Source organism: Grammomys surdaster, unplaced genomic scaffold (assembly GCF_004785775.1).
Source record: "Grammomys surdaster isolate TR1022 unplaced genomic scaffold, NIH_TR_1.0 125284, whole genome shotgun sequence".
Lineage (NCBI taxonomy): Eukaryota > Metazoa > Chordata > Mammalia > Rodentia > Muridae > Grammomys > Grammomys surdaster.
Window position 1 is genome coordinate 1,161,523 of NW_021620163.1, and position 13,419 is coordinate 1,174,941.

At 35.2% G+C, this 13,419-nt stretch overlaps 1 protein-coding gene across 1 annotated transcript; it reads left to right on the top strand.

The window, feature by feature from the left end:
* Nucleotides 1-11,012: 11,012 nt before the first annotated feature.
* Nucleotides 11,013-11,948, top strand: LOC114637396 (olfactory receptor 5W2-like). The gene has a single exon (XM_028785624.1). The coding sequence runs from the start codon at nucleotides 11,016-11,018 to the stop codon at nucleotides 11,946-11,948; it is 933 nt and encodes a 310-aa protein (XP_028641457.1). The 5' UTR covers nucleotides 11,013-11,015.
* The last annotated feature ends 1,471 nt before the right edge of the window (nucleotides 11,949-13,419 follow it).

Genomic DNA, 13,419 nt, shown 5'->3' on the forward strand with positions numbered 1-13,419 from the left:
AGAGAGAGAGAGAGAGAGAGAGAGAGAGAGAGAGAGAGAGAGAGAGAAAGGAAGAACATAGAAAGTATCCTAATAGGACATTATGAGATAAAGACTCTACATTATCCAAAGATTCCCTTGAATTCATGTTCTGTTGGCCATCTACTGCTGGGCATATAGCATATACATAATAGTAGTTAGTTTTCTTCTAAAACTCCCTTTGAGAAAAAAATATTCATTTGTAAGTGGATATCAATTAGTAATAGATTTTGGGTTCAGTGTATGTTTCTACTTCTTTCAGCTCTAGTACATCATCTACTACAGTTTTATATAGGCCTTTCTTTATAGAAATAATAAACAAAGAGAACAATACAAAGAATCAACAAAACCAAAAGCTGGTTCTTTGAGAGAACCAACAAGATAGATAAACACCTAGCCAAACTAACTAAAGGGCCCAGAGACAGTATCCAAATGAACACAATCAAACATAACAATAGAAGCAGGAAAAATTCAAAAAATCATCAGATCCTACTACAAAAGCCTATACTCAACAAAACTGGAAAATCTAGATGATATAGATGATTTTCTGGACAGATACTGTATACCAAAGTTAAATCAAGAGCAGGTAATCTATTTAAACAGGCCGATATCCCGTAAGGAAATTGTTTTTATGTTGCTCTCTAAGCCTCTGCCTTTAGGAAGATTTTCATTCTAGGTAGTGATAGATTTCTGGGCTTGTCTTTGTTGGTTGGGTTTCTTTTCCTTAGTTTCTTTTGTCTTCTCTGATTCTTGGGAGGGTGTGGTAGTTATATGTTGCCTGGTAGAGATGCTTTTTTTTTTTTTTTTTTTTTGATCCTGCAAGGTTTGAGCATTGAGAGTTCTAGAATAAGATCCTAGGATTTTAGAGCTGGCATTTAAGTATGGGAAGGGGCTAAATGAAGGAATGTTTTGTGGACCCACACGAGGGAGGAAAGCAGGGCACTCTACCACAGTCTACATATTTGCCTTGCAATGTGGACAGAGACTAGCAAGAAAATACAACAGGTAGTATGCTACAGATTTAGAAAGAGACTGAGGAATTGGTTTTGGAGAAGAGGGTGTAAGTGAAATGCTGAGGCTTATCTACCTGATTGCCTGGCCTACTCACTTTTCTGACAGGCTTGGCTAGTGGTTCCCAGTGAACACATGCTGTGGTTAGGAGGTAGGACAAATGGATTAGGGGCAAGTAAGGATGGGGAAGAAGATCTGTGTGATACACTGGAGACATAAGTAGAAAATAAGGGGAGGCCACACAAGTGCCTGCTACAGAGATGGTTGTGATATTTATGGGGTATATTTGGAGAAAAGGAGGAAGAAGTGAAGATTTGCTTTTAGCTTACATGTTTCTTTGGCCAGTGTGTTCTTAAAAATTATAAAGTTAAAAGACACTGAATATTTTAATTATCTAGCTGCCAACAAAACATAACTATGTGAAAGTTTTCAGAAAAGAATTAAAGATAAAAAAGGTATGTGTTTAAATAGCAAGTGAAAAAATTTACACCTCAGAACAGAACATTCATGTAGACAAATTGAAGAAATTTTACTTGCTACATTAGGCTTTATGGATTTCCACAGACCATATTTCTTTGTTAACACTTATGCCATTACATGGTAAATTCTGGACACAATTATTTTTTATTTTTCACGATGCTGAGATTTTAAGCCCTAAGCAATTGCTTTAGCATTTAAGACCTCTCTAGGAAAATGGAAATGATAAAAGCATAACCATAAATAATGGTCTTCATAGCTGTATATAAATCTGTAAAAACCTCCAGGCTCTTAATTACATACAAGGAAAGTGAGAGGTATGCTGTTTTATGCCTTAAATCCAGGAAGACCATGGATTATTCAGTTACTTGAGAGATAGATAGATAGATAGATAGATAGATAGATAGATAGATAGATATAGATAGATATATACATGAATAAACACACAGCTAATACAAAGATGACATATTGGTAGTGGTTCAATAAATATACGTAAATTGATAGATGATAGATTAGTTAGATAGATAGATAGATAGATAGATAGAGATGAGAAGAGGAAAGATACTTAGATATATTGGTAGATATAATATAAGTGAATTATAGTTGATATAGATAATATATACATGACAACTAAACAGTCAGTGAGATAGATAGATAGATAGATAGATAGATGATAGATAGATAGATATGATTGATTGACAGATTAAAAAGAAAGATTAAGATATTTCTAGTCAATTCTATTGTATTCTAAAACTCAAGCTATTATAAAACGCACAACAGCAGAAACTATTTTTTCAATAATATGAAAGTATGAACAGTTTATAGTAACAACTGAGAGGACACAATGGTCATAAAATTCACACACATTTCATTCACACATTCATTTTTATGACAACCTCTTGGCAATGACTAGATCCACACATACACATATGCACTTCATTTGTTATAGTAGGTTTGAACTAATAGTCCTGGAAAGAAAATTAAAACTTTATAAAACAATGTAAAGAAGCTAACTTTTTATTCTGAATTTTATGTCTTTGTATATATGATGTTGAAGAGTTAGTTTTATCTATGGTTAGTGTCTGACACTGTAGTCTTTTCATTCCACAGAACTGCTGTGAATATCAGAATATCAGAAGCCTAAGATACAATCATTTAATTTTACTCTTAATCTTTAAAAACAGACTTTTTTCTTTTTAAATCAAACAGTGATCGATGTTAAATTTCATTGTCCAGGTACAACAACATTAGTAAATATCAGTAAATGGGTATCAGTACTGCCTTTGGCTCTTGCTGCTGAATATCCTGAATATGACCTTGACAAGGATATGGGACACTCAAGTATATCCATAACAGAATCTATTTCATAACCACATGAAGCTTAAGAAGAAGGAAGACCAAAGTGTGGATGCTTCAACACTACATAGAAGGGGAAACAAAATAATCACAAGAGGTAGAAGGAGAGGGGGACCTGGGAGGAAGAGAGGAGGTGGTGGGGAAAAGTGGGGCAGGATCAGGTATTGGTAGGGATAAGAGAGAAGTACCGATAGTCAGGAAATCAAATAGAAATATAGAGCAATGGGGGATGAGGAACTGGGGATAGCAGAAAATCCAAGATACCAAGGAGGTGAGAAGCTCTCAGGACCCAACAGGGATGATCCTGGCTAAAATTCACAACAAAGGGGAGATAGAACCTGTAGATACCACCTCCTGTAGATAGGCATGGCCTCCAGTTGAGGGATGGGACCACCCACCCATCTCAAAATTTTTTACCCAGAAATGTTCCTTTCCAAAGAATAGAAAGGGACAAAAAATGGAACAGAGACTGATAGAAAAGCCATCCAGAGATCTCCCTTATAGAGATCCATCATATCTACACACACCAAACTCAGACACTATTGATGATGCCAAGAAGTGCTTACTGAGAGGAGCCTGATATGGCTGTTTGCTAAGAGGTTCTACCACCACCTGACCAATACAGATACAGAAACAGTCAACTATCTGACTGAGCCTGGAGACCCAAATGGAAAAGCTAGGAGAAGGACTGAAGGAGTTGAAAGGGATTGCAACCCCATAGGAAGAACAATATCAACTATCCAGTCTATCTAGATCTCCCAGAGACTAAACCACTAACCAAAGTGTATACATGGAAGGATCCATGGATCCAGATACCTATGTAGCAGAGGATTGCCTTATCTGGCTTCAATGGGAGGGGAGGCCCTTGGTCCTATGGGGGTTTGATACTGTAGCATAAGGGGATGCTGAGGCAGGAGTGAGTGAGTGAGTGAGTGGGTGGAGGAGCACCCTTATAGAGGCAAAGGTGAGTGGGGAGAGGGGGTATGGGATAGGGGATTATTGATGAAGGGTATCCAAGAAGGGAGATATTTGAAATGTAAATGAATAAAATGATTAATAAAAAAATAAAGTAAGGTCTTACTGAACAATATGTTGATGTATTTTTCAGATGTTCTGTTTTAACTCTATAGATTAAGATCTCATTATTGGCTTCATCTACAAAAGACTTCCCAAACTAAGGATCAGGGAGTTTTCTTTGTGATTGTGTCTCCTAGGAATGTCAGAATGTTTACCAATACAATCTCCCCAACATGACTGGCTAATTGTGAACTATGTGAGCTCAACACAAACATGCCAAAGTAAAGGCGGGAAAACTCACAAGTCCTCAACTAGACACAAAAAATTAGAAACAACTAAGAAATTATGAGAGTGGGAGAACCAGTCTTCCCTAGGCAAGAGCACACAAATTGGTTACAAAATAGTAAATGGTCACCCCTAAAAACACATATTTAGTTACCATTATACAGACTGAGCAGATTATAGTTAAGAATTTATTAGTATATACATACAAGCATATAACAACAGTTAACAACAGTTAATGAAAAAAGAGGCCAGGAATTTGAAAGAGAGCAAAGAGGTTATATAGGAAGATTTCAGGAATGAAGTGGAAGAATTAAAGGGCGTCATTATGATATAATCTCAAGATAAAAGATAGACATAAAATGAAACCATCAAAAAGGGACCCGTTATTTTCTTACCTACTTTCCATATTGGGATGAATTTGCAAAAGGGATGTTACTCTCTAGGCTTTATGGTGAAATAGAAAGAGTGATATTGGGATGGAATTAAGAGTTTTATAATCTAATCAGGCTATTTAACTCTAGTTAGATGTCACTTCTATTTATGTACTACTCATTTACATGGGTCACAATTCTATTCATCATTTTTAGTTTCATAGAATTAATTAACTTTGTGGACCCTTTGTTTCTCAATGTTATATTATACTTGCTGTGACAGACCTCTGCTCCAGTTTTATTATAAAGTTTTATTTTCTGTAATGGCTTGTATAAAATATAGTTCAACATGTTTTGTGAAATAAATGCCACAACATTCACATGGTGTTTCTTGAATAATTATCCTTTTTTCCAAACATTACACAAAAATGAAAATATTTATTAACGTCACCTGAGCTCTTATTATTTCCAACAAAAAAGAAGACTTAGCAATCTGTTTTATCTGCTGGAACAGTACCATGCAACAGTTCTATTAATGGTGGACTACAATTTGTCCAGATGACTACATGTTGACATAAGGAATGCAAAAATACCCCAATGCCTGTGTGATACCAATATCAATATAAAACCCTTTCACTAAGAATTACTTTTCATTAAAAACAACTGGTCTATCATATTACAATTAAGTTCATTTCTTTCATATTTTAAAATTATCATCTAAAATAAAAACAGAAACCTTTAGTAATTTTAATATTGGCGTTAGTTTTAAAGCAGCTGTTCCTCTCAGATTTTTAGGAAGAATGTTACAAAGAGGATAGATTTAATGGCCTTCAGAGACAGCCACTGTTAGTATGGAACATTTGGGCTATAATTAATAGTACAACCTGGGGGCCAGAAACAATAATCTGGATAGCCCAGGACCCACAGCAGAAACCAACATGAACTGGAAAAAAAAGTCAGGAAATGATTCCTAATGATATTCTGCTATATTCATGAAATATTGTGGAGCCCAATTGTTATCAAAGAGGCTTCACACAGCAACTGACGGAAACAGATGCAGAGACCCACAGTCAATCATTAGTTGGAACTTGGGGAATCCCACAGAAGAGGGACAGGAAAGCTTGCAGGAGCCAGAGAAGTCAAGGACATTACAAGAAAACCCACAGAATCAACTAACCTGGGCCCACAGAGGCTTGTAGAGACTGAACTGCCACCCAGGATGGCTTGTCCTAGGACCTTCTTTATACATATGTTACAGATGTGTAGCTTGGTCTTCTTTGGATTCCTAGAAGTGGTAGCAGGAGCTGTCACTGTCTTTGTTGCCTGCTTTTGGGACCCTTTTGCCCTACTGAGTTGCCTTATCTAGCATTAATAGAAGAGTTGCCTAGTCATACTGCAATTTTATGTGTCATGGCTAGTTGATATCCTTCAAGGCTGGCCCTTTTCTCAAGAAAAACAGAGGAGTAGATAGGAGGAGGTAGGAAAAGTGGGAAGGAGGGAGTGGGAGAAGAAGGGGGAGTAAAAATTGGTCAGAATGTTAAAAAAAAAAAGTATAATCTGCAAAGGGATGACATCTTTTGAGCCAAGCAATCAGTTGAAGTAAAATTGGGCTTAGAATAAACACATTACTTCTGATAGTCTGAATAGACAATGATAATAAAGTAAAATGAATCTTGACAAAAGTGAAGACAAAACTGGCCTGAGAATGAGAAGTGGTCAGAACATTAGAACATATTGCCAAAGTTAGTATGAGACCAGGCAGAACAATTCAGTCAGAAGTTGAGAGAAGCTGGATTGAAACAGTCAGTTTGGAAAATTATACTGTATGGAGGCTAAAGCTTCTAGGCCTAGTCCTAGAGATCATTTAATCAAAGAAGAAAATGTTCTGGGCCCAACCCAAGGTATGTAGTTCCACAGCTTGGGTACAGCTCCCATCCCCACTTCATCTCAGGAAATAAAAATAACATTAGAACTTAGACATGGAAAGGTTTCTTTGGGTGGCATGGTGTCCTTATCCCTATATTGCGGGATTCCAACATGACTACAAGAGATGGCCACTTCAGATTCCATATCTACACAGTTAAGGTTACCCTCATTGGCTTCTTGGAAGCTCTCCTATCCCAGGTCTCTGGAATGTACTAAAGATGTCCCATCCCTACCCTTGCCAGCTTCAAATTTTCATTCATTCTTCTGGCCCTCTGGCTCTCTCTCCTTTATCTCCCCACATGTGATTTTGACACCCTACCCATTTATCCCCAACCACACTCCCACCCAGTTCCCTCTCTCCATCTGTCTCCTATGACTATTTTGTGCTGCCTTCTAAATAAGATTCAAACATCCTAAATTAGGCTTCTCTTCTTGTTTAGGCTCTATGAGTCTGTGGAGCATGGTACTGGTATCTTGTACTGTAAGCCTCATATCCACTTATAAATGAATATATACCATGTCTTTTGGGGTGTGCAAAAAATTCAGGGACACAGACAGAGCAGAGACTGAGAGAATGGCCAAACAATACCCGGCAAGAATTTAGACCCATCCCTTGGGCAAGCACCAATCCCTTCAGAAAGGAGGGTAGCATAATTAGTCTCTAAGAGGTTCTACCCAGAAATTGACTGAAACAGATGCAGAGACCTACAGTCAAACATTAGATGAAGCTTGGGTACTCTTATGGAAGTGTTCAGCAAAGTGTTGAGGGACACAAGGGAATAGAAACTCCACATGGAGATGAACAGAGATAACTAACCTGAACTCCTGGGGGCTCCCAGAGACTGAGCTACCAATCAATGAGCATACATGAGCTGGACTGAGATGCCCAGAAGATGTGCAGCTTAGTCTCTGTGTGACTGCCCTAACAACTGGAGCAGTGGGGGCTGTCCCTAAAGCTGTTAGCTGCCTGTGGAGTCAGTTCCCCAACTGGGCTGCTTTGTCTGGCCTCAGTAGGAGAGGATGTCCCTAACCCTGCAGAGACTTAATGCTCCAGTGTGAGGGATACCCAAGGGGGGGATAAAGTGCCCACCCTCTCAGAGAGGAAGGGGGGGGGGATGGAAGGAAGAGAGCAGTCAGGATATAAAGTGAATAAATTAATTAAAGGAAAAAAAACCTTAAAGTGGATATTGCTTCAACTCTTTAGTGTTTTTGTTTCTTTTGTTTAACTTTTGTTTAACTTAGGATATCTATAGAAGTCAGGGAACTCCCAAAGGTATTATGGGTGGGGAAGCGACATATTTTAAGGAAGGATATGGAAAAACACAGTATGGTGTTAATAGGGAGAAGGATAATAGGAGGGGCAAAATATAGATAGACAGAGGGAGCTGAGGGGAAAGTAGCAAAGTCATGGTATTTGGGGAGAAATTCTAGCATTAAGGATGTTTATAAAACTACATGGATACTTACTACTTAATAAGAATTCTATAAATGGAATTCTCTGGATGATTTGTGTGACACATCAGTTTATGCTGATCAATGTTATGCTATTTTGTATAGAAGATTTATATTTACAGTAATTTACTAAATGTAAACTAGTCATTTTAAGACAAAATGTAAATGGATGTACTATCGTGAATTATAACACAGTAAATGTGAGTATCCTGAAATGGACTATGCCTTACAAAGTGACTATTCAGGGAGCCTTCTCCACAGATGGTATGCTGTTCATTATCAAGGCAGTTATGTAACTTATTATGCTCCTAATAATTGTGCAGCATGACATAACAGTATAAACTCAGGATAAAGAAACTGAAATATACATGTAAGATAAAGTTACAATTTTAGAGCTCAATTTGTTGCCTTTCAAAATGTCCCTCTTCATTCCAATGACTGGTTCAATTTTGCAGAGTGACAGAGATGCGATGTGAGCTATGTCTCCATTCTCTTTTAACAAAACAGTTGTTTAGATCACAATAGGGGGTGGAGTATATAGTAAGATGTTTCATGGTAATACTCAAGATTTTCTTCTGTAGGCATGACTGTTTTGTGTTTTATTTTTGTTTTGTGTGTTTCTTTATTTTCATTATCTATGATAACTATTTAATTAGGACTCCTGATATTTGGTATTTGGGATAAAACAAACACCTTGGGCATAGAATTCCAGAACAGTTTTATTACTTACAGATCTCATATCCTCATTTGGGATAGAAAAATTATACATTTTGAATTCAATGATATCACACTGCACTAAATATTATGTAACAAAATATCACTACTGTTACCATACCCACCTCTAATCTGTATTTTGACCTGTCAATTTTATCCTGAAATGCCTTTGATGAGGGAAAAGGAGGTGATAAAAGGTATTCTATACAGAAGAAAATGACCAAAATATTTTATGTAACAAAATATAAATACAGTATCTAGATTTCTATCCAAATGAGAATGCAATGACATAGATATCAAAATACTAAGACCATATCAAGAGTGTATAATATCATATTAGTAATTGGAGAGTGCATTTTTTAATACCCCAGAAATGTCACAATTCTGATTTTCCTAATTTTCAAATCATTGATTTAAGTAAGAACAACTAAATTATTTGGTAAATGAGTTACACTCTACATTTTCCTCAAATGTACTATGTACTTGCATTTGAAGTTATCATTTTACCTCACACAATTTTATTCTTATTCTTAATAATCATTCACCAGTGTATCTACTTGAAAATAATCAACATGATACTTTTACTGATCTATTATTTATAGATAATACTGTATAACCACACCTATATGCCATGAAGATAAAATCAAACAAGACCCACTCTTTATGGCCATACAAAAAGTAATGAGTACAGATGAAACATTTTATAGACATGATTAAGTGCAGTGGAGTTGTGAAAGAAGAGAAAAACTTTTAATGAGAAGCATTGCTTAAGATCACCAGAATTGAGGAGTTTGTTGCAGAAAGAAAAGAAATGAGATAGAAAATATGACCATTATAAAAAACATATTTCAGTTTGGTTATTGGATGTTTGGTTTTACTAAATGCTATACATCTTATGAATAAGTTCTGTGTAGCATCTGATATACATCCATTTATTAACCAGGATACAGAATTAAAAGTTCAGCCTTGATCAAAGCTCTGGCAGTATTCCTCAGAGAAAAAGCTGAGATGGGAATCTAATTAATCCTGCTTACATACAGAACAGTGAACACCGACTCTAACATGTTTAAAAGCCAACAGCATGACAGAAAAACAGTGTGATGGACATATTGTCCAGGTACTGGAGATAAAGGCAGAAGAAATATCTGAGGTAAGTTTCTCAACATCTACATTTAAACAATACAGGAAAAGATATCTTTCTTTCTTTATCCAAGTAATCAAGTTCTGCATTATCAAGTTCAGAAGAATATGCCAAAAAACAATAATATACCTTGTGTCAGTTAAAAAACAGACTAAATTCTAATGGCCATTGGGTCTTCTTGCTACACTTGTATCAATTTAACTGACTTGATTTGCCACTTATATAATTTTATAAAGAATTTTATGACTCTTAAGTAATCACAATTTCTTTGTAAAATAACTCTGTAAGTGATAAGAATATGTATTTTTTTTTACAATTTTTTGCCAAATACTAATAAAATAAAAACGTTACAAATGAAACTCTGTGTAAACTCCATAAGAACCATATGCCATAATGACTTAGTACAGAAAACTCAAATTAATTTATGAACAAATTAATTTATCAAGTTTATAAACAGTTTATCAATTGTTTATAAAATAATTTATCAACTCTGACATAATACCTATAAAAGCAAAGATTAACACAAATAACCGAAGATGTGTTCTTCAGAAGCTCCTGATATTTATAGGTATCATCTGGTTAATGATAAATCAATGATACAGAAGTATTGTATAACAACTTTTTTTTACATTGGCTTGATAATCTTCTTTCATGCAAATTCAGTGTTTGGAATCTGGTAATTCCTATATTCAGATCATAAAAACAATGAGTGATAACAAGTGACAAATGATTTAATGAAATATGTGTCATTAACAAAATGTAGCACAACTATAACATAGAAATTTCTATGAATTTATTTGTATTTTATTCTATGATGAGAAGTTAAACTATGACTATTTTTTAATATTCATATAAAGTGTGATCCTTCAGTTCAATTTTAAGAACTTTTTTTTTATACTTTTGGACTTCATATATCCTTTTGTTGTTTATTTTATGGGAATCATGATCTAGTAACAAATACTATGCTTTTCAATTCTACAATCTTAGAATGAGCATAAAAATTGTGTGTCAAGAATTATTTTTTAATTTAGATGAAAACATGATCAACTCTCCATTAAATATTTTCAAGAATTTTTAGTGATCATGTCATTTGAAGAGTGATTTGTGTTGTATGAATATACAAAATATATGTTACAAAATTAAATTAGATTCTGAATGCTGACTACAATTTTCTTGGTTAGATAGATTAAATTTTAGTCTATTGTTTTAATGCTTTCTGCATCTATCCAGGCAAAGAACAAAGAAGAATGGATGATGGAAACTGCTCCTCAAACACTGAATTTGTTTTACTGGGAATCACTAATGACACTAACATGAAAGTGGTTCTATTCATTGTATTTCTTCTCATCTATCTCATTATTCTTGTGGCAAATATTGGAATGATTGTTTTGATTAAACTGGATCCCCAACTTCACACACCAATGTACTTCTTCCTCAGTCACCTCTCTTTCTCAGATCTGTGTTATTCCACTGCTGTTGGACCAAAGATGCTGGTGGACCTAATGGCAAAGCACAAACACATTCCTTTTGTTGGATGTGCACTGCAATTTTTTTTCACCTGTATCTTTGTAGATGCTGAGTGCATGCTACTGGCAGTGATGGCCTTTGATCGGTACAAGGCTATCAGCAATCCTCTGATGTATGTAGTAGACATGTCCAGTACATTTTGCTACCAACTTCTGGTTGGAGTTTACCTAGTAGGAATGATAGATACTGTGATACACACTCTAATGACCTTTGGATTGTGTTTCTGTGGATCTAATGAGATTAATCATTTTTTCTGTGATATCCCTCCTGTCCTGGTACTATCTTGCTCAGATACAAAGATGAATGAGTTAATTACCTTTATTATTTTTGGTTTGATTGAATTGAGCACCATCTCAGGAGTCCTGGTCTCCTATTGTTATATCATCTCATCAGTCTTAAAAATCTGCTCCACTAATGGGAGGTTCAAAGCTTTCTCTACTTGTGCCTCTCATTTAACTGCAGTTGCCATTTTCCAGGGAACACTGCTCTTCATGTATTTTCGTCCTGCTTCTGCTTTCTCTTTGGATCAGGATAAAATCACTTCACTTTTTTATACCCTGGTGATCCCCATGCTCAACCCTCTAATTTATAGCTTGAGGAACAAAGATGTACAAGAGGCCTTGCAGAAACTGAAAAATAAAATATTCATTTAAATAAAGATTCACATATTAAAAAGCATAAACTTATGCATATATGCAAGCCCTTGTTGTTTTATTTCAACATAAATGACATAAAGATACCAAAACTCTAATATACCCCTAAGTCCCTGAGGTTTGTGATTTCTAATGTCCTAATGATATACATCTCCACATATTGGTTTCACAGTGCATGGCACTGTTTTTGCAGAAATTCCAAATTATAAATAGTTCAGAAAATTTTCAGATTATTAAATATATTTAATTTAAATTTTTTACAGATTCAGTTCACTTGTATTTTGCATTTAAATGATTTTGTGCAAATTGATTCTTCAGTTTAGGAGAAATTATATCTTTTTAAATATATGGTATAATAAACTAAATTATTTGTAATCAAAAATCATGTTATTATGAGTACTATCAAAATCTTCAAGTCTATAAAAAAAATCTTCAAGTCTAGACCATAATGAAGAGGAGCTCTTCTGAAATGCAGACATTTAGTTTTGAGGCTAAAGAAGTACAGACAGAGCTGTGAGAAGAAGAAAATACTCTAGATGCTGGAGTGACATCTATCCATCCTGAGTTAGGCAGGAAAATGAGTCTTCATGAAAAGTAAGCTTCAGATGTAATGTACTAGGAGCACAATGGTACTATTTCCTATTCCTCAAGTTGTTGGAAATGTTGATTATGTTCGTGAAGATTTCATACATGCATTGACTGTACTTTGAGCCCATCCAGTCCCAGGAAACCCTCATGTGTCTCTGCCTTCTACTCATTCCCATTTGATAATTTGAATGACTTCATCTTTGAAATGTCGATCCAGATATTAGAAAAAATTTTAATAAAAGTTCTTCCTGTATAACGTTGATATTTTTCTGGGTTTTTGCCAGTGGATGTCTCATGTTGTTAGTGTTTGGGATAGTTCATATGTGTATCATCTCTGTTGAACGTGGAGTACATTCTAGAAAATCATATTGTCATTTGTGGTGCCCCCAAACCCTACATGAGATAAAACTCATACTTGACACTGCTAAAAAGATCAAGAGCCTGAGACTAAATAAGTAACTATCCCTTTTGGAAAATCTACTACATTATTTTGCTTCAGAACATAGCAAAAATGAACAAACAAGCAAAATTTCTAAATACATATTGCTGTGCCTATAGATCAGTGTATTGATCAACGCTGGTCAAAAAAGCTTCTTGCAAAAGATAATAATTAACCCTCAACCCACAACTGGACAATGTACACAAAAGGAGAGACTTGGAACAATCAACACTATATCAGATATCTTTATTAAACCAGTACCCTCAGACTCATGGATATATGTGGAAATTAAGGAAGAAATATTAAAAAATACTCTTATTTTTAAATATGTATATATGTGGTTTTCTAAGTGGAAGTATGTATATATGTAATTGTAGCACTTCTAGAGTCCAGAAGAGATCTCAGACACTGCATCTGGAGTTACAGACAATTGTGAGTTGAGTG

Excerpts from the sequence above, each read along its gene's own strand:
- LOC114637396 (XM_028785624.1), top strand. The coding sequence starts at position 11,016 with ATGGATGATGGAAACTGCTCCTCAAACACTGAATTTGTTTTACTGGGA.